General features: G+C 48.5%; 1 protein-coding gene across 2 annotated transcripts in view; it reads left to right on the plus strand.

Annotated features, from left to right (window-relative positions):
- Positions 1-22,104, plus strand: part of USP34 (ubiquitin specific peptidase 34) — a 2,681,755-nt gene that overhangs the window by 1,428,734 nt on the left and 1,230,917 nt on the right. For both annotated transcript variants that reach the window (XM_078649291.1, XM_078649292.1), the window contains exon 49: positions 10,328-10,481. In XM_078649291.1, the coding sequence (XP_078505417.1) occupies positions 10,328-10,481 (154 nt within the window). The remainder of the gene's footprint in view (positions 1-10,327; positions 10,482-22,104) is intronic.

Here is a 22,104-nt window from a genome sequence, read left to right on the forward strand (position 1 = left end):
CACCACTTGGACTAGGGACACAAACACAAGACATGGGCCTACGTGGTTGACTCTGTGGTACCTTATTGCCTGAATCGAGCTATGTACTTCTGAACTGTTCTATGGTAATGACCTACGATCGCCTGTCGCAGACACCAATGGACCCAGAGACGTAACTATGTAATTTCTGTTGGGTGTTGGGGGGTACTTTGTACAAGTGATGAGAGATACTTTAGCTTCCACTCCGGATATTCATGCTCGGGATAATGTGAAACACAAATCATTGCCCAACGGACTGGGGTTGATTCATGTACCCAAAACTCATTTATGGTGGGCGATACCCACTCTGCAGGTTGGGGGCGGTGGGAGGTTTCTTACCCGTCATGCAGGGAGGGGGGAGTTTGGGACTATTATTGGGGGGGGGGTGCATGCTTGTTTCCTTTTTGGGGGGAGGTGGTCTCGTTGCTGGGAAATGTTCATAACATGCAGCAGTGTTTTTTTCACAACCCTACAAGTCACAGCCTATGGTCACGCTACACTGATGTGGGGGTCACAAGTGACACCTGTGTGTCTCATCTCTCGGCGGCCTGCAAAAGATGGGACCATGCGGACTCCCACACAGACATACCACATAGTTTTTTATTCACAATATCATCAAGGTGCGACCTTTGACATGTTCTCCCCACTCCGAGTTCACATAGACCGACCGTCTTCACTCACATAGGACCACACGTAGACCTTAAGTTCCTCACGTAGAATGCTAACGGCCTTGGGACAAAATTAAACGAGGGTTAGTCCTCCAATATCTAAAGAGAGGCACCGGACATTCTCCTTTTCCAAGAAACGCATCTAATTGGCAACTCTTGCAGTGCCTTAAATAGGTGGGGATATCGACTTGTCACTCATGCGGGGTTTACATCGAGTTCATGAGGGACTGGGATAATTTTACGCAGGGGATGTCCGTGTATGATACATAAGACCTGGACTGATGACCAAGACAGATACGTAGCACTAACCGGCACATGGAAGGGGATGACACTGAACCGTATATCGACTTATGCCCCCCCTGGACTGCAACTCCTCATGTTGCAGGACCTAGGAACATGCCTCCTTGATCTTCCGCTTGGTATGTTAGTACTGGGGAACTTTAACCTTGCGATAGATGGCACCAAGGATCGCCTCCTGCCACGCAGAGACCCCCCGGGGGATCTCGATCTCAACTTGCCAAGTTCCTGTCCGACATGGGCCTTGTTCACATCTGGCGACAACTCAACCTCACCACTGTACGATGCACGTTCCACTCAGGGGCCCACAACAGCCAATCCCAGATCGACCACATGCTCACCCACGCACAAGACATCACGAATTCTCCGAGTCCCACTGTCTTGCACACAGCATCTCAGACCACTCACCTATCCTTACCAAGATAACTATATGCTCTCCCCCACAACGCAAGACCCTCACCATAAACCCTTGGGCCCTGAAGATACCACATCAAGCCTGTAATCAAGTAGTACCGTTCAAAAAAATGTTTCCGAATCGAGCCACCCCCTCTGCACCCTGGTTCACTGAGGAGCTTAGGCTTCAGAGACAGTACTGCAGAAACCTTGAAAGGCACTGGCGGAAGCAATACAAACCCCAGGACAAACAAAACTATGAGGATGCCCTGTCTATCTACAAGCGGGCAATTATTAAACAAAAAAGTATCTTTTACTCCTCCCAAATTGACTCCGCTCAGAACTCATCCAAAAAACTATTTCAGGTTGTCAATGCCCTTTCTATCCCTAAAACCAGTGAGCCTACTGAGGTATCACAAGTCTTCTGCAATTCTTTGGCTGACTTCTTCACCACTAAGGTTATGAAGATCTATACATCATTCCCCACACACTCCCATCTCAATGACCCCACCTCCTCCCTTCCACTAACAGTTTCTTCCTCTTCGTTTCTTAACTTTGACTTGGCCAGTGCGGACCAGATTAGGAACCTCATCTCATCCACCAGATCAGGGTCGCCGTTAGATCCATGCCCTCCTTCCATACTCAAACAAATCCCAGAGGTGATCTCTCCCCTGCTCATGGAAATCTGCGACGCCATCTTCCGCTCCGGGATATTTCCTCCAGCTTGGAAACAAGCAGTGATTAAACCATTATTGAAGAAACCATCCTTGGATCCCACGGCCTCAGTCAACTATCGCCCCATAGCATGTCTCCCGTTTCCTGTTAAGATAGTGGAAAAACGTATGAATAGGCAGTTATCTGACTACATCGACTGTAATCAATTGTTAGACGACGCCCAATTTGGCTTTAGGCAAGGCCACGTGACAGAAACTGCCTTGATAAAAGCCACGGACGAAATTAGGGTAATCATGGACCAGGGCAGAGCAGCTGTGCTCATACTACTGGACTTATCCGCGGCCTTTGACACGGTCGATCATTCCATTCTGATCGACCGTGTCGCAACTCTTGGCATTAACCATCTTGCAAAGCACCTCCTGGCTTCATTTCTATTGGACCGCACTCAAACCGTAAAAATGGGTACCTACTGCTCTCCCACCATCGCTCTCCCTTGCGGAGTGCCGCAGGGATCTTCGCTAAGTCCAACGCTATTTAATATCTACGTTCTGGACTTGGCGAGGATAATCAAATCCTACGGTTTGAGCTTGACTACTTATGCTGATGACACCCAGCTGGTCCAAGCGGTACGCAGTAGCCTCCAGATTCCAGGAGGGTATGTTGGCCACCAGTTCTTGGATGACCAATAACTGCTTAAAGTTAAATTCAGATAAGACCGAGGTCTTGATCTTTGGCAATCCATCTCCCGTCTGGTCGTCCATCTGGTGGCCCAAAGAAATGGGTCCTCCACCACAACCCGTTCCCAAGGTTAGAAACTTGGGAGTGATGGTTGATGATAAACTCATATTCAACCACCATGTAAATAACGTGGTATCCTCTTCCTTTTACCTCCTAAAGAAAAACAAGAAGCTGATGCCCTTTCTTCCGGCCTCGGCGGGCAAAACCCTTGTCACCACCCTGATCTTCTCAAAGATCGATTATTGTAACGCCCTCCTTCTAAATGCCCAAGAGAAGGTTCTGAACAAACTCCGGTCGGTTCAGAACCCTGCAGCCAGGGTCCTACTTGGGATCCCTAAATCTAAATCCACCACTAAGGCCATTCGACATCTCCACTGGCGTCGGTCAGAAATATGATCAAGTTCAAGGCCCTTTGCATCGCATATAAGGCCATTCACAACGTAGGGCCTCAGTTTCTCAGGAATGCCTTCGTCATTTACGCCCCCCCAAGAACACTCCGTTCCTCCACGGCCCTTTGTCTCCCAGTCCCTCGCACTAAAACCTCTTCCTGGGGAGACAGACTCTTTCTTGTTGCCACTGCCAGACTCTGGAATACCCTCCCCTTTTCCATCAGAAGTAGCCCCACCCTCGTAATCTTTAGGAAACAACTAAAGACCTGGCTATTTAATCAGTGAGTCCTTCGTGTGCTCTAGTCGGGTTCACAGTCCTATGCGCCGAGACACCCCAGGGTATTTGTGCGCAATACAAATTTCCTAAACATAAACATAAACACATATCAAAACAACGCTAGGAAACTGAATTGTATTTCTAGAAAAAAGTAGGATCGGTCTCATTGGCTCAAAGTCTATGGGGTGCATTTGCTACGCACTTCGCGTCCGTATACACGTCCATGGGTTCCACCCCACCACTTGTGGCGGCAGATCTACTCTCGACCATAGGTGTTATGAGAAGTTGGCCTGGCATATGATATCCACTATTATAGTGGGCACCTTGCACCAGTCCAAACGACCCTAATTGATGGTAGGTTTAAGACAACCTTTATAGAAAGCTATTCTAGTGATAGCTGTGGAGAGCAGCCTTCAGGCTAAGTCTTGAAGGAATGTAAAGCAGCTTGTTTTACCTGTCTATAATCTCTTAAATGATCAAATGAAAGAGCACCACACCAGGTATATATATATATTTATATATATATATATATATCTATCTATATATCCACACGAAAAGTTGCCCACAAAGGAAGGGCCCACACAGGTTAGTATAGCACAAATTATTTAATGGAGGTTGCATGCGGGAGCGAGACACTGCAAACGCTGGAATTACAGTCTTTAGCCCGACGCGTTTCGTGCTTCCCAGCACTTCCTCATGGGCTGTAAACACCAGTACAGGGTTAGGCAATGTCCATTTACCAGCACCTATATATCCTCTACATCCCGCCTTAGTGGGCGTGGCCACCCGCGTGGCCTGTTGGTTATCGTAGTGCTTATTATTCTCCAGTGAGTCGCCATGCCATGCCCTTAGTAAAAAGTCTCTTTAAGTATCCCAAGTGGGTTGCGGTGCAACGTCCAGCCGCCTCACATGCACCCTCGTACCTCCATAAATGGCTTCCTGTCCCGTGCAATCACGCCAGCTGGCGTCTCACCGGGGCTGCTCGGACGCAGCGGGGCTCCTTCCGCGGCTTAGGCATAAGCCGCTCTTTATCCACACGAAAAGTTGCCCACAAAGGAAGGGATACTTAAAGAGACTTTTTACTAAGGGCATGGCATGGCGACTCACTGGAGAATAATAAGCACTACGATAACCAACAGGCCACGCGGGTGGCCACGCCCACTAAGGCGGGATGTAGACGATATATAGGTGCTGGTAAATGGACATTGCCTAACCCTGTACTGGTGTTTACAGCCCATGAGGAAGTGCTGGGAAGCACGAAACGCGTCGGGCTAAAGACTGTAATTCCAGCGTTTGCAGTGTCTCGCTCCCGCATGCAACCTCCATTAAATAATTTGTGCTATACTAACCTGTGTGGGCCCTTCCTTTGTGGGCAACTTTTCGTGTGGATATATATATATGGATATATATATATATATATATATATATATATATATATATATATATATATATATATATATATATATATATATATATATATATATATATGTATATATATATGTATTTATTCTAAACACAACCCCTCTAGTCTCTTTATGAGGCTGGAGGCAAAAGTACAATACAAGAACTTAAATAGCACACAATAAATTAGCACAGTATAAGTTTTGCCCTAGGGACCTCACAAACCATATACTAAGAAAGTGGTATAAGAACCACGTGAGGATAGAAGTTAGGCCTAGGGCCTGTAGAACTGCTGGGGCGACCAGGAATCACCCAAGGTAGGGACGCAGGAGACCCACGGGGGACGTGTGCAGTGTCTAAACACAGCCGCGAATCACCATTGACTTCTATGGCGAAAGTTAAAGTTACAAAGTTACAATAGCGCAAAGACACATGATGCCTAAAACATTCAGAGGTGCAAGGAAAAACCACACAATTGCGCAAAACCTTACATAAGCCACTCCCTGTGGCAGTCCCTAGGCCAACTGGCCATGTTGGGGCTAGGACACCCTGTGTCTCAATGTCAGGGGCCTAAACGTGGCAGGTGCCCACTACTTGCTGGGCACCTGGGAACATCCCAAAACCTAAACGGTGCAGCTGCCCACTAATTGCTGGGCAGCTGTAAAGCAGAACTGCGGCAGGGCTCTCACTAGCCCTCAGGGACCAAAACTGCGCCAACTGGGAGCCTTCTAGGCTCTGTACACACTACAGGGGCCCTCTGGAGCACTCTGGCTCCTCAACAACATAATGCGCCCAAGTCCCTCGTGGGGACTCTAGAATCACTGTGGGCCTTGGAGCACCCTGGCTCCTAAAACAAATATGGCCCGTCGTTCGAGCCCCCCCTCTGGGGGCTCGAGATCCAGGAAATACCCTTGGAGGTCGTAGGAATCCCGCTCGGGGACTCCAGAGCACAAATTGCCCCCGGACTTGTGAACCAGGACTGGGGAGGGGGCGGGCACCGGCAATGTGCCCCGACGCCCCCTCTACCTTAAACAACCCCGGGCCCCACTCACCGGCTTGCAGGGTTCCTTCTGTCTGGGCGGCCGGGCAGCAGTGCGGCACCAGCGGGGCTCTCCCGGACACATGGGAGCCTCGCTGCTCTCGCGCCGGACTTCTCTCTCTCCCCGGGGCTCTCCCTTCACTCGGGAGCCCCGGGGAAACTGGCAGCCAGCTTCCTCTCCTCCTCTCGCCCTCTGGCCGGGGTACTGCCCAATCAGTGCGCGGCGGCGGGGACTTCGTCCGAAAACCGGAAGTCCCGTCCCGCGTCAGGCCCTGCGATGCCTGGCTTCCTAATGGCGGCACGAGAGGGCCGCGGCGGTGATAAACAAGGGCCAAAATGAGGGGTGGGCACCCTCGGTATCACAAATAAGAGTAGAAACGGGGTGAGCACCCGTTAGGCAATAAAATAAATGGGGTGGCACCCGTAAATAAAAATATAACGATATCGGGCATAAAGCAGGGTGGCACCTGCAATTCCTCACGCAAAATGCGGGGCGGAGAAACGCTCCCATAAAGCAAAAAGCGCTCCCAAGCGCTAGGAAAGGCAAATCAAGCGCTCCCAAGCGCTATAGCAAACAAAAAGCACTTCCAGGTGCTTAGGGGAGCAGAAAGTCCAGCAACAAGGTCCTTTCAGGGGTCCAGGGGCTGGGCAGGGCAAAGCAAAGTCTCCCATCACCCCAGGCATGGCAGAGGGGTCCCAGGAAATCCTTCAGCAGTCCAGTCATCCAGGAAAGTCCATCAGATGTCCAGGGGCTGGGCAGGGCCCAGGGGTTCCCCTGGGCCCAAGCAGCAGCACGCCCCTGGCAGATTCAAGTCCAAAAACAAGAACATTTTTCAAGGGGACACAGCCCCTTCTTATACAGAGAAAAGTCTTTGAAGTCTTAGTGCAGGCAGTGTGAGAACCAGCTAGAACTGGTTATAGGGAAGTCCTTTCAGTATCAGGGACAGAGGTGACAGTCGCCCAGCGGGGAGGTGGAGCCAGCATTGTGGCAGGCAGGCACAGCCTCATTCACTCCCAGGTGCTATCTCCTCCCACTTCCTTGGCAGCAGATGCTGCCTTTCATCCACGGGCTGACTCAGACAACCTCCTGGGGGCTCTGCAGCCCCTGTCACCCTCAAACCAGACAGTCAATCCACAAGCAGGCCCAGGCACTCTGGGCCAGGCTCACCAGCCAATCACACGCAAGGCACAAATTCCACAAATATGCCAACTTCTAGAAGTGGCACTTCTCCACTAGACACAATCATGCCGCATACACCATTACGCAGCATTCACTCTCACGAGTTCGCACATATCAAACTCGACCCTGCACTCCCCACACATCAGGAACTACCATGGGCATACATATTCCCCATTCATTCCTATGGGAGGGCAGGTCACTCACCACACATACACAGAGAGCTCACACACTTTACACTGTACCACAGTGAAAAAGTGCGCCAAGGCCTAAAATCACCAACACCAGGTCACAGAACAGGCTAGGAAAAAGCAAAAAAGTCTCGGGGTGAACCTGCCAAAAGGGCCAGGTCCAACAGGCTTTATCAAAACATGTCGTGTAAGGTGTCATACGCTTTGGAATACTACCCCTTCGCCAGTTCTGGTGACGGGGGTAGCATTCCACCATTCTACAGGGAGAAGATATGTTACTTCCATTAATCCTAGTTAAAGTTAACCAGAGCCACAGCATCACAAAATGGATGCTGCTGCCACAGACACAAGTCTGACCTTCTGCTGCTGGGAGTCCTTCCAGGGAGGGAGGCTTGGACAATAGGTTTCCTGTCACAGGGAGGTGCTAGCACCACCCCAGACAGTGTATTGGGGCAGGGAGGGCTGAATGAAATGAGACACTGCCTGGGGCACACAAGGTGTCCCATGCATAGTCCAGTTCAAACCGATGCTGGGGCACGCCAGCCCCAGCGCGAAACTGGACAAAGGGAAAGGGGTGTAACCACCCCCTTCCTGGGTCCCACCCATAGGAGGGACCTAGCAGGTAATCCAGCCCCTAGATTTGGTATATAGGTAGGAGCTGAGTCCCAAGACTTTAGATTTATCCTGACTGAAACTCTGATACGAAACTCTGGACCTTCGACATCCTACTCAACGTAGAAGACTGAAGAATCTCCCTTGTGGTCAAGGAGTGACCACCCTGTGCAAGCAGGCACCATCAAGCGCTCAACGGTTTGCTTTGTTGTTGCTCCCGACGGAGCTCGAACACAGAGCCTGACAAGACACGGACTTCCAGACTTCCTTCAGCCCAATCCACAGCCACAGCAAAGCTGAGACCCGTGGAGGTGACGCGAAACATGGGACCGGCCATCTTGGAAAGCCAGCAAATTGCTTTCTGTGCAACTTCTGAGGCACCCTCGAAGTTGTGCATTGCGGATTGAGAAGCCCCAGCCCCGAGCACCAACTGCACCGAAGATCAGCCCTCCACACTCCACGAGTTCTGCGTGGGGCCCTTCTGCATTTTCCTGATCGACGCGTCTGTCCGGTCATTTGCCTGTTGGCTAGTGACCTCCGTGACGACGAAACCTTGAATTTCCAACGCTGGTCTGGTTGCTCCAGACTGGCCCTTGCTCACCTGAAAATGAGCAGCCCATCAGACCTTGCTGGTCTGACCCAGAAGCCATCTTCGATTCCTGCGTGGGTTGCATTTGCCAAGGCTTTTTGACTCCGAATCGAGAACCGACACCGCCAACAGCGAGAGCCTTCGTGGGACAGTCCGTGCCCAGCTCCTGGTCGTCGTCGACACCTCCTGGTCCACGTGGCAGCGGAGACAAGCTTCACAACAGCACCCGATTGCTTCCCGACATCGCCTGGTTCCATCCTGGTCACTGGCTCGTGACCCAGACTCTGTCCCCTCTGCTTTCAGGTACTCCTCATCCTCGATCCGCCCTTGGATCCAATCGGACTCTTCTCTCCTGGTCGCCTGCAGCATCTTTTCTCCAAGGCTCCATAGGAATCCATGACGAAACCCGACACACTTTGGGACCTATGCACCCGCTTCCCGTGGGTGAGGTAACGCGAGTACTCTGGTGCTCCTCTGAAGATTGACTATCCAAGTGTCCTAGTTTCAAGTGGTTAGTTCCTAGTCCAGTCGGAAGACTCCTAATAACTTTATAACTTTACGCACCCATTGACTTCTATGTCTGCACGCGTGCGCAATTAGACACTGCACACGCATCCCGTGGGCCTTCTGCTTCCTAACAACTGTTAGTCCAGTGTAGCCCCAGCGATTCCAAAGGCCCTAGGCCTTTCAACTGTTCGTGACGTGGTTCTTATACCACTATTTTAGTATATGGTTTAGCGGGCCACCAGGGCCTATCCATATTTGTGCAACTTATTGTATGTTATATTGAGTTACTTGTTATGCGCTTGTGCCTCTGCCCTCATAAAGAGTTCAGAGGATTGATTTTTGAAATAAATACATATATATTTTGAATATATAACCTGTGTGGTGTACTTTCATTTGGTATTAAAGGGATTGCATATGGTAAAAAAGCTGGCTTCACATGCCCTCTTGAGTTTAGCTTAAGACTGCTTTTTTCCATGCTACCACTAGGATAGCTGGTCTATAAGGTTGACTTTACAACCATCACCATAAGGGTTGTTTGGACTGGTGCAAGGTGTTCACTAGAATAGTGAACATCATATACCAGTCTAACTTCTCACAATCGCTGTGATGCAATGGTACTTTACATATTTCATAAGTTTACCTTTGGCCTAAAGCACAACCGTACATTTCTCCTAGGCGTCGTATCGACAGTGGTGCTGGAACAGTTTTCAAAGTGGTGGCACTCAACATCGACATCACCTGACTTAAGTACTTTGACTGTCCCTTCTACACTACTGGTATACATTTTTAGATATTTGATCTTTACTTTAGGAAGCCAGCACACACCTGTCTTTACGTATGCGTTTGAAAACCTCTGAAATACTGTCCTTCTTTCGCCTCTATCCCACCATGGGTGTCACTGGTTAAAATGACATACTACCCTAAACATGCACTCCATCTGAACTCCTTCAGGGATATTTGAGGGTGATGCAGCGCCCCTTACATCCCTCCTTCCAGTGCTTCTCGGTTTTAAAGAAACAGATGGGCAGTGTTTTATATCAATATTAGCTGTTTGGAGGTTCTCACACCTTTATGGCTGTAAACGCTTATTAGGGCTAAAGTTAGCCAATAAGATAATTTAAAATATCACAATTGAAATCCATTGTATATAGTAAGATAAATGAATCTATTAATAGATTCTACTCTAATTGGGGCCGTTATATTTGGTAGGTAACCTTATTCTCCACAACACGCCTTATTTTAGTGTAGCATCCAGCATAGACAGCTGGTCAATGTTGAACATATATTTATCATGTTACTTTGAAATAACTTTGTTGCAGATATACTTGGCTGAAAATGTTGTATGTATCATTCCAGGATTTAAGAAAAATGGAGTACAGTTAAACGAAACCGAGAGCTACGAATATGATTTGATAGGTGTGACAGTTCATACTGGAACAGCAGATGGTGGGCACTACTATAGCTTTATCAGAGACATAGTTAATCCCCATGCTTACAAAAACAACAGGTGGTGAGTGGAATCTGCTTAATATGTGTGCTCATTTGTAAGCCATTGCAGGTCTTCTGTTGCTCTGACTGGAACATTTTCTTATTGAAATTGTCTATCGTCATTAACATTTTAACTGATTGTTTGCACTGACTTTTTCAAGAGTTTTTTATTTCATTCCCAGAAGGGAATAATATTTATGGAAAGATGAAATTGAGAAAAAGAAAAGAATTGGAATTTTTTTTATTTTTTGTTCGATACATTAATCCGGTATCAGAGAACTAACTTTTAGTATTGGGAAATGCTCTTTAGACAACCTTTTGTTGTATTTTCATTTGTTGACAAGCAATTAAGTGTATCTTAGTTGCACTGAATATTGTAGAGGTGAAGACATTTTTCACTGAAAGCTCAACCTCTGCATGAAGTGAATTTAACACACAGAGGAATGATAAATTCTATTTGTTTAGTGCTTATAAAATTGTACATGCTCTCCGAGTGGTGGATTTGAACTTAGAAGGAAAGTTTTATGAGCGTGTGTTGTGAATTACTTGTAGTTGGTGATATTATTTTTTTAAGGATTACAGTACTGAAAGAGTGCATCTGATAGAGACATCTAGCAGCAGATTCCTTAATTTTGAATTCTGCCCAGGGTCCAGATTGGATCCAGAAACCTTTCAGCAGTATCTCTGCATGCCGGGGGACGGCGTTGTACAGCTCTGCTGTGACGTTGTCTCCGGATATGATGTCAGTGGAGCCATATAAGCCGCCTCCTGCGCGCGGACGTCAGTTAATTCTGTGCACCTTCTGCGTCAGAACGCATAGCCACTACAAAAATTAGTTTTGGAAACAGTGTGCCAAAAAAGATTAAAAATCTTTGAAACCTCCAATAAAATCAACGCGAAACAGCGCTACATGACACCTTCTGCCCTGGTGAATAACCCCCATATGAGGGAAGAGACCATAAACCACCTATTTTACCTGATGCTGGAGCGGCCGTGCAGCATGGAGCGGTAAGGTTGCCGTGGCTGTTACTTTTAAAATAGCGATAATTTTGCTATTTATATGCTTTAATTGCTTTTAATTTGAGCAAGTTGGGCTTGTCTGCCCCATTTACCTACCTCTCAGCACGCTGCACTTCACTTTGCTGCCCCGGTCCCAATGTGGCCCATTGCTGTTGCAGATGCTGTTGGGGTTTACCACACGGGGTGCCTACTTGTGGTGAACAGTGTCCCGGTTCCGACTCCGGTCCGCCAGGGCTAATGCAGATTTTGCGGAGAGCTTGTTCTTCCGGGCACCATTCTCTTCCTCACCTACGGGTAGGCAGGTACTTCCAGGTGGACTCAGCTAGCTTTCCCGCCGCGCCACCTATTTTTGACGATCCTGGAGCACTCACTGGTGGGTCACCCAGAGTGAAATAGAAAACTCACCCTCACTCTACCAACCACACACTCTTGGAAATGGATGGTGTTGCAACATCTAAACAAAAACTAAGTGGCCAGGCCAAATGGTTTGTTTAGCCTCACAATAGATTGAGATAGTTATCTCTGGTATATAAACCCAGTACTGAAAGGGTATAACTTTTACCTCGGAGTGATTCGCAGAGCAGGGAGGATGGGCAGGGTGTTAAGGAATCTGTGGCTAGACTGTGTCTGTACCAGATATAGCGTTACAGTAGGGAGGTAACTTTTACATCTAGCCGCAGGCTCCTTAACTTTGAATTAAATACCATAGTTTTACCACACTGGAGGAGGGCCTGCAAACTAATCCTACAAAAGTCTCAGAGAACTAGCCTGTCAAAACTAAATCCTACCATATGTATGTAGGAATAGCAGAACAAAAGCTTGACGCTTAATAGAATCTATGATCACTGTCGCAGAACATTTTAATAAAAAACAACCTTATAGGTCAGAAAGAATCTGCCCTTGAAGGAAAGGTGTTGAAAACCCCGAAGAACCATCGGTCAGAAGACAGACATTAACCCCTTTCCCCAAAAGAGCCAAGAAAACCTGATGACCAAAAAGGGTCAAATGCATCATAAAAGTCTTATAATCTGCATTGTGCAGAGGTACTGCTGAAAAATGTCCGGATCCAGTCTGGCGTCTGGGGAGAATTCAAAGTTAGGGAATCTGCTGTTAGACTGTATCTCTACCAGATATAGCGTTACCGAAGATAAGTAACTTTTACTTCAATGAAAGATTGCCAAATGTTTCTATCCGGGAATGATGATGTCCTTTTTTGCCAAAGTACATGCCATTTTGACTCACCGATACTGTTATGTGCTGCTATTAAGATCAGGAAATATATGCAACAATGAGTTGTGCTTGTCGAGAGTCATTTTTAATGTTAAAATGTTTACACTGTATATCTTAACAGGATTTGTATGTATTATGTGCTGTCTATCTTTTATGGCCTTAATGGCAAAATAAAGTTTTGCTTGGCTTGACTCTAAAAGGAGGAATATGAGGCTTAGGGAGCGGCATACTGGGATTTCTATTTTAGTTCTTAATTTGATGATTGGATTCCCTGTTTTTGTTTTTTAAATACATGTTTTGAATTATTTTTAATTAAGTACACATGGCCTAATTCTTGACAAGCAGAGGAGTCAAAGAGGTGACAAATACAACATATCAAGTTAGTAAACAATACAACTAGAATAGAAGGTTGCAATAATGCAGCAAAAACAAGTTGAACTTGTTTCACTGTATTTACAGTTACAGCTACATCTCCACCAACTACGTTCATGTTTGTCATTCCCATACTGGGTTTCCTTAATATTGTGCAGAGGGGAACTAGCATGTACTTTTTACTGGATTTCTGATACACTGTTAATGTTGTCAACTTCTGAGGGACAGGTTTCACTGCTGATTCCTCACCTTTAGAATATTCCCCATGTGGCTGACTAGATCGCAAACTTTTCATAGCATTGTTCCCAGGCTTCACTAGGGAGCACCATGTTGATCCAATAGAGACTTCTAGTTGCAGATTCCTTACCTTGTTGGCCTGTAGGAAGCTTCATTCGGCTCTGCACAGTGTCATCCGTGCCAGAAGTGACATGCGCGTGCCTGTGTAGGGCGCCAGCGCACAGATTTCAGTTCTTTTCTTTCTGTACCAGTCAGCGCAGGTCTGGAGAGAGCTACTGTGAGAAAGTGCCATCTTTCTTGCCTTGGTATGCCCCCACTTTTTTCTGAACTGCTGATATGCTTTGACTGAGTGTGCCCTGGGTCCCTGCCAATTAGGTACGCAGGGCCTGTGTTCCTTCCCTAAAAAGAAAAGCTATGCTGAAACATGTAGGAGAGTAGGGTCTGCAATCCTATGGCCCCCCAGATTTTTGCTTTTTGCTTCACTGGTTTACGACTTTCCCTGGCTGTGGGCCTGCTAATCAGACCCACAGCCTAGCTGTTCTCTCTCTAAATTGACACACATGTACTTTAGGTGCATTTACCAATTGGTATTGGGACACCTTATCAGCCCCTGTACAGTGTACCTTAGGTACCCAGGGCATAGGTGAACCCAAGGCCTACCAGGGGCTGAAGCATGTATTATGCCACCCCTGGATGGACATCTAAACAGACACAACTGGCTGGTAAGACAGCTGGGGCAAGGTGGTGTAATCACCCCTTGCTGTAGATATAGTTTACCCAAGATCCTTGTCACGCTCCAAGACATCTCCGGGTATGTCCCACAAATGCAAGAAGAGTATGAAGTTAAAGAAGTCTTCAACTCCACCCCCTCCCCTGTCCATTGAAGTCATCTGATGAGACAAGGGAGCATTGTCATTCGGAGCCTGACTCCACTGTTGAGCCTACTCCTGGACTGGCTCCACGCCTCCCTGAGTTTACAGGACCCGAAGCAACCCCGCTCAATTCCACAAGTTCTGTAAGGCCATGCACCTCATATGTGGGTGGCTTGTTCCCACTGGCACACCTTTGGGCCCCATTGGTTCAGGAGGGGCCCTCACCGGTCCTCCGCTGGAGGTTCCACACTTGGCTCCAGTCAGCCCCTTGGATCCAGGGATAGATCCAGACTGGCGCCTGTTGCACCATCTCAATCTTCCCTGGCACCGGGGGGAGGAGCCAAGCTCGCGAGCGTAATGGTCGCCTTTTAGCTCGGCTCCCGCAGCCCTCCGGCCTGATCGTGTATCCTGTCTAATATCCTGTCCGGAGACGACACATTCTCGGGGAATTGGAAACGGAACACCTTGTTTGTACTTACCATTTGGCCCGGAGATTTCAACGTGCAGCGGCTCCGAGGTTGTGCCCTCCGCAAGATCGGGGCCTCCGTGGAACCTAGACCGGGACCTAGCCTGTGGGATCCGACGGCTCTCGGCCCCGGCCGAGAGCGTGAACCAATGATGAGAGCCGTTGTGCAAAAATCCCGGCGATCCTGATCCGGGCCTGCCCTGGTGACCGCACGGCTGATGTGGGTGAGATGCACCGGGGACTGATTCTGTGAAGGGGTCCTCCCCCCGCCGCTGCTTTGTCCGGCGGCGCTGGTCCTCTGCGCCCGGACTCTGCTTGTTGGGGGCGCCGGTGCTGGTGTAGGCGGGGACCCGTATTGGGCGGACATCCTTTCGGCACCAAGGCTGCCATTGCTGGGACCCCCGGAGCTCTCTAAAGTCCTACATTTTTGAACTTTTTTTCGGGGGTCGTGGAGGGCTGACTTCACGAAATGGCGGCCGACCCTCTGAAACAAGAATCGCCCTGTGGCGGCGGGCTTGGGTTGCCTAATTGCGCGGGGGTCTGGTCTGGTGAGCGTGAGCTTACGGTCAGAGATATCCTGGAAGCTCTGAGATCCCTGCGCGCATCCCTGGCCCCCGATGTCCCTGTGGGTCTGCCACGATCTGCCGCCATTTTGAGCAGCCGTTTCTTCTTGCCGCCCTCTTGTTTCAGTGACTCCATTGCCTCGCCCCCCTCGATTGCTGCAAGTGTTGCTGCCGCTGATCGAAGATCGTTTTGTGTGCCGGTGACTTTGGAGCTCCCTGTTTTTCGAGGTTCTGACCCCGGGGACTTGGACATTGTGCCGCGGCCCTGTCCGGCACGGATGCCTGGAACTATTGGTGGACTGCCGCCTGAACCTGCTCCAATGGCTTTGCCTTTGTCTATCACAGAGACCCCTTCGCCTTCCCCATCGGCGAAACTGAACTCCTGTTTTTCATCATCCGTGCTGCGATTGCTGATGCATTTAAACTCTCTGTTTGGACTTCTGCTCCCTTGCGGACCGATTTACCCCCCATGTTGCTCTGGTAGTCACCATTTTTTTCGATTGTATGCTGGTCTTGTATTTAGTATCTCATTTTACACTGTCATGTGGTGGGTGGGATTTGTGGTTCGCGAGGGATGGGGGTGATATGCATGACTCTTGGTTGATTCTTGGTATACGACTTAGTGGCGCAGTTGTTTGTACCCATGGAGCGGTGGGAGGTCCCCTCCTCTGTACGTTTTATGGCGCTTGATGGGGTGTCGTCCTGGTCTGTTTTTGCTGCGATTGTCTGGTTGGGCGGAGGGCGGCGGCCGACCATATTGATTTCTGTTCTTATGCTCCTCCCTCCTGTTTTCTTATTTCCGTTTTTGTTTCTTTTTGTCTCGTTCTTCTCTCTTTCCTTCTCGCTATATTTCGGGTTCTGGTTTAGGGCGACAGGCACGCTGTCTGAAGGGTAGGCCATAGCCTTCTACAGGGGTGCAGGGTGGGTTGGGTTCTATTTGTTGTTTGTTTTATGGTTCTATGGCCCTTTTGTATCTCCTTTTCGTAATGCCGCGTCTGTCCCTGCCTCCCGTGATGTGTTCGGGGTGGGGTGTGTGGCGTCGTTAACCCTCCTTTTATGGTTCGGTTGCTTTTCTTCTCGATCGCTGTACCCTCACTGGTGCTGATACTCCTGATGTCTCCTGTATTCCCGCCACGGGACGCCTGTGTCGACGTGTCTTCTTTCTTTCGTTTTTATATTTCATTTCTTTTTTCCTTTTCTCATTGTTCCACCTTGTCCTCCTCCCCTCCCCCTCCTTCCCCCCCTCTTCCCCCTCTTTTCCTCGTCCCCGCCCCCCTCCCTCCTTTTTCCTAGAGGTCACTATGACGGGCTAGTTTTGATGTGATGTTTCTCCGATCCCTCTGTTCTGGCTTAGCTGTGGTTTGGGTGGTGGGCATGTGACGATGATAATGCTCAGGTGTCGATTATGTCTCAATTATCCTGATCTTCCTGTGTGCATTGTGTTGTCTCTCCTGTACTGCGGCCCCTTACCCCCTTATTGACGCTGAGGCTGGTTCTGGGACTTCGGACGTCTCTATATTGAAAGTGAGCCTGTCGTACGCCTTATCCCCATATTATAAAATGAACCTTTTTTTGCTCCTGTGTCTTGGCCCTCTGGTTCCTAAGTCTCTTCTCCCCTTTTTACGATTGTACTGCCTCTGCTTCTTGCTGATTGATTCTGTAATGTTTGCCTTGGAACCTCTGATTGCTTTACACATTGCGGCCGGCCGATTTGGTTGTAGGCCTAGACTTGTATATCCTTTTGATGCCAATAAAGGTTTAAAAAAAAAAATCTTCCCTGGCACCAATCCCAATGCCAACGCTCCCAGAATCGGTGTCCCCATTCTCATCCTTGACCCGGGCACGGACCCAATGGGGAGTAGTCAATCGCCGACTGACACCATGCTTTCCAGGCCGGATCCCAAGCCCTATTCTTATGTGCTGGGACTTGGGGTGGACTGATGGGAGTTGCTGGACCCTGAAGAAAACCAGCCACTAGACCCCTACATGGACCGTTGTGAGGAATTAGCAGATACCAGCTGACTGGACACCTCTACAGATACAGGCATGCTTTCTCCCCCTAACGTGGCTATGGACTGGGGGGTTTATTTTGCTATACTGGTGAGGACGGCAACTGAGGTCCTGGACCTTAGGCTACACTCAGTGGCAGGCAAGACTAATGTCTTGACAGAGGTGCTTCAGCCGGAAGTGACTCCTTCTTCCATTTACTTAAGCCCTTACGGACATCCCCCTGCGAACTCGGTACAAACTGTGCACATGGGCTCCTGTGAACAGGACATTTGCCTGCCGCCACCGCCACACCCAAGGGAACTTCAACTTCCTCATGCAACACTCAAACCCGAAGAGATTTGTGGTCGAGCCTCCACCTCCCGTGTAAATCCTGGTGCTTTCCCTATCACCACACTGGATAGGGAATTCAAGAGGCTAAATGTAGGAAGCTAACTCTGTATAAGCTATACCAAAGCAAGGTATAGTGTGCACAGATTCCAGTGGATCCCCAGAGGCTTTAATGCTCTCTTTTATGGCTAAAATTGGTGAGAAGCTTGCATTCTCCCAGCTTAATGCCTTTGTTGAAACATCAGGGGCGTTACATCCAGCCCAATCTGGCTTTCGTGCAGCCTATAGCACAGAAACAGCGCTGGTAGAGGTTACAGAGGCGATTAGGGGGTGTTTGGACAGTGGCGGCAGAGCGGTCCTGATTTTATTGGACCTCTCTGCCGCGTTTGACACTGTTCCGCACGCACTTCTCTTGGCACGGCTGGCCGATATCGGCATAGTGAGTTCTGCACTGGAATGGGTGAAATCCTTTCTTTCAGATAGGTCTCAGCAGGTTTGGATTCCTCCTTACTCATCCTTGATTAAACCGCTTACTACAGGAGTACCCCAGGGCTCTACTTTGAGCCCCCTCCTTTTTAATATATATCTCACTCCTCTTATTTTTTTAGCTGAACAAATGGGAGCAAAAATAATAGCGTATGCGGATGACACGCAACTCCTGTTTACGTGGCCAGATGCGAATACTAATACTGAGGCCGTGCGTTCATGCCTTTCCGCTGTGTTCAACTGGTTAGCAGCAGCACAGCTGAAGTGCAATGAAGATAAAACAGAAATCTTGCTGTATGGCCAGTTCTCGCCTAACTTCAGAGAAACTCTGTGGCCTTCCGAATTTCCCCAGCCAGGCTCCGTCAATATTCCTGCTAAAAACTTAGGAGTCTGGTTTGGAGAGGATCTGCGATTCGAAGCACACATAAAGACTCACTGGGGTGTGCTTCGGGTCCTTAAAAGCCATGAGGAAGATTTTTCCTTATTTACCGTCTTCAGCAAGAGAGTCGGTTGCGAGGGCCCTTATTTTATCACGGCTCGATTATGCCAACTCTCTGCTGTGTGGATCTCCGGCTTTTTTAATCGCAAGGCTTCAGATTATTCAAAATGCGACTGTTCGCCTACTGTGCAATGTGCCATATAGAGAAAGTACTCGGACTCACATGAAGGAACTACACTGGCTGCCAGTAGTGCAGAGGATAACTTTTAAAATTCTTACCATAGCCTTTAAAGCAATTCATGACCTTGGCCCTTCTTATCTGAGGGAAAGATTTACTCGCTATGTCCCTACTCGGGCCTTGCGTTCAGCTGACTGTAACTTTTTAAAAGTACCCCGATTTCAGCGAGTTCGTTTAGGAGGCCAATCACTTGCTGTCACCGCGGCTAGGACTTGGAATACCCTCCCCCTCTCCCTGAGATTAACTGAAAATTTCGTGATATTTAAGAAGGCTCTAAAAACTTATCTTTTCAGAATGGCCTATTAAATACTAATGGCAAATAGAAAAATTAGATTTCTACTTTTCTTTTCCCTCCGGCCACTTGCTTGTTTCTTTTTTACGCGCCAGGACACTCTGGTAGTATATGAGCGCGCTACAAAACAGCTAAAATAAAATAAAAAATAAATAAAAATAGTGTGGGCGGGCAGTTAGGCTTATCATAGGGCAGAGCTAAGCATTTGTTGCACACACACAGATAAGACATGATTACACACACTTAATGACTAAATCCGAGACCAGTTGTTTGTAAAAATATTACTTTTAGTATATTTATTTAATAGAACCAAAGAAACTTTGTTGCCGTAAAATACGTTTTGCAATTGTCCTGTTTTTCAATGTAAAAAGTGAACACACAGTGCATTTTTTAATCAATACAATGTTACCCTAAGGGAGGAGACACAATCAGCAATATGCAGGTAAGCAAACGATCTACAATATAGAGTTTCTGAATGAAGGATTAGTACCGGGTTAGGTTAGTGACAAAACTGCACCACCAGGGTCACTGGCGTGGCTGGGTGCAGAGGTCAAACTCGGGATCTGGTGCCAATGTTATCCAATGGAGAAAGGGGGCAATCAAATTGGTACTACTTGTAGGTGAGTAGCACGGTTTTGGAACCTAGTCACCGGGGGTTAAGGTAAGCACCGGAGGGCCACAAGGCAGCACCAAACTTACACCTACACTGCATAGGGGCGGCCAGGTGCTAACAATGCAAACAAGTGGGGAATCTCTAACTTGAGAAAAGGCCCCAGACAGGCCAGGAGGCTGGGCAAAAGAACCCTACAGCTAAGTTGAGATGTGCTGGAATGTCGTGTAAAGCTCTCCAAGGCCAAGGGGCCTCAAGTGGAAGGGTGCCTTTTGGCATCGAAAGTCCGCTTACCTGTGTGGTGAAGGTTGGGTGGGGTTAGTCATGCAGATATTGCAGGCGTTGACATGGAGTCCAGCAGGGGTCAACCCATGAGGGACTCTTGCTCAGAATCGCTGGGGAACTTTTTCTGGACCGGCTGGCCTCTTGGACTCGGGCCGTGGGCGTCTGGTGGTCAACTAAGCGGTTCTACAGGCAGAGCTTTGGTCTTTACACTTGGTTTTCTTCTGGACAGGTCCACTGTGTACAGCAGATCAGGAGTCTTTTCAGAAGGCAGGCAGTCCTTCCAGGTTTCTGGAGGTCGCTGGGCTGTGGGACGAGTCGCTCTTCTGTAGCAGAGTCTTTGAGGACTGCCGACAGGCCAGTAGGGCTGGGGCCAAGTCAGTTGGTGTCTTCAGTCTTTGCTGCTGCATGGCTCTTCTTTGTTGGTTGTCGGTAACCCTATTTGCGAGAATCTTCCAAAACAATCTGGAGGATTTTCAAAGGAGGGGGGTCACTTCAGCTTAGGGCACCTTAGGGGTGGTCGTGGCTGAGAGGAGACACACCTGTGTTGCTTACTAATTTTCCCGCCGATCTTGCTGCCAAAAGTGGGGCTTGGTCGGGGTGGCGGGCATCTCCACTATCTTGAGAGGCCCTGGTCAGCATAACAAAGGGCAGGAAGCCTTTGAGGCTCAACGCAGTTCTATGCTGTTTCTGCTTATGTGTAGGTATGAAGCACCTCCACCCAGAGCAGGCTTTGTTTCTGACCTAGAAGAGCAAAAGGCTGCCTCCTCAGGAGGTCAGAAACATGTCTAGAGGTGGTAGGCTGGTGAAGACCAGACGGGCACAGTAGTGGGTTGGTAGGTTTTCAGGGGGCACCTCTGAGGTACCCTCTGAGTGCATTTATTAATAAATCCAACATTGGCATCAGTGCGGGCTCATTAATCTGGGATGTTAGGTACCGAAAATCTTGGAACTCGTTGAAGCCATCATGGAGCTGTTGAATTTTTAGAGACGAGCTCCCAGCCAATGTACTCAGTATGGCTTCTCTGTGCACTTATAACGTCTAAGAATGGGCTTATCTGCTTATGCAGTTAAGCCATCATCTGAGGTATAGTGCACTCTGCCTTAGGGCTGTAAGGCCTGCTGTAGGGGTGACTTACCTATGCCTCTTGTAATGCTGGTAAGCCTGGCACAGAGGAATGTGTGCCCCGGTCTAGTGTTCACTTTTATCTGTTCCAAAACATACATGCTGCAGTGGTAGTATGCAGGTGTTTGGTGAGGGGTCTCTTAGGGTGGCACAATACATGCTACAGCCCTTAGAGACCCTCTCTGGTCACAAGGTTCATGGTACCACCGACGCCTTTCACAAGGCTCTCATATGTGGACCAGAGGTGTGCCAAATGTGAAAACAAAAGTACAGTTTTGGGAATTAACACAGCTATTGGTAACCTGGTTAGCAGGAACCCAGTGAACATTCAGTCAAAGATGCATCAGAGTCAGGCAAAAAGTGGGGTGAAACCATGCCAAAAGGAGTACTTTCCTACACTGGACACCTTAGTAAAGAAAATGTTTCCTTCCACCTCCCTAACACTGCGTTTTGTGAACACTGCATGCCTTTTGGGCCGTTGCTCCCATGCTCTGTGGGATCCCTTTTGAGCCCTTGCACAACTGTCCTCTCCGGTTCCTTACCATCAAGACTGCCTTCCTCGTGGCAATAACAGCTGCCTCGAGGGTCAGTGAACTTTAGGAAATGTTATCCAAGCCTTCGTACCAAAACCAGTAAGCTGGTTCTTCGCGTTAGAGCTTACTTTCTGCCGAAAGTAGTCAATCCCTTTCACGTAGGCCAGTCCATCACTCTGCCTACTTTTTGCACTCGGCCACATCCCTCCGAAGAAGCGGCGTGACTTTATCTTCTGGACCCAAAAAGAGCAACCTGATAGTGACCTCTAGTCACAGATTCCTTACCTTAGAATTTCCCTGGCTTCAGACTGGATCCAGAAGATTTTTAATCGAGCAATACTGTAGGAAAGTAGGATCTGCTTTCATGGCCATCCCCAATTTTGCTGGTGTCATTCTGTTTTTCTGACTAGTTTGACTTGGAGCCTGCTAATCAAGACCCCTGTCACTGGGCTCCCTCGCTAAATTGGACTTGGTAAGTACTTCTGGTAACTTACTAATTAGGTACTGGTGTAGCCTTCTAAGTCCATGTAGATGGTGCTAAG

Source organism: Lissotriton helveticus, chromosome 6 (genome assembly GCF_964261635.1).
Source record: "Lissotriton helveticus chromosome 6, aLisHel1.1, whole genome shotgun sequence".
Taxonomy (NCBI): domain Eukaryota; kingdom Metazoa; phylum Chordata; class Amphibia; order Caudata; family Salamandridae; genus Lissotriton; species Lissotriton helveticus.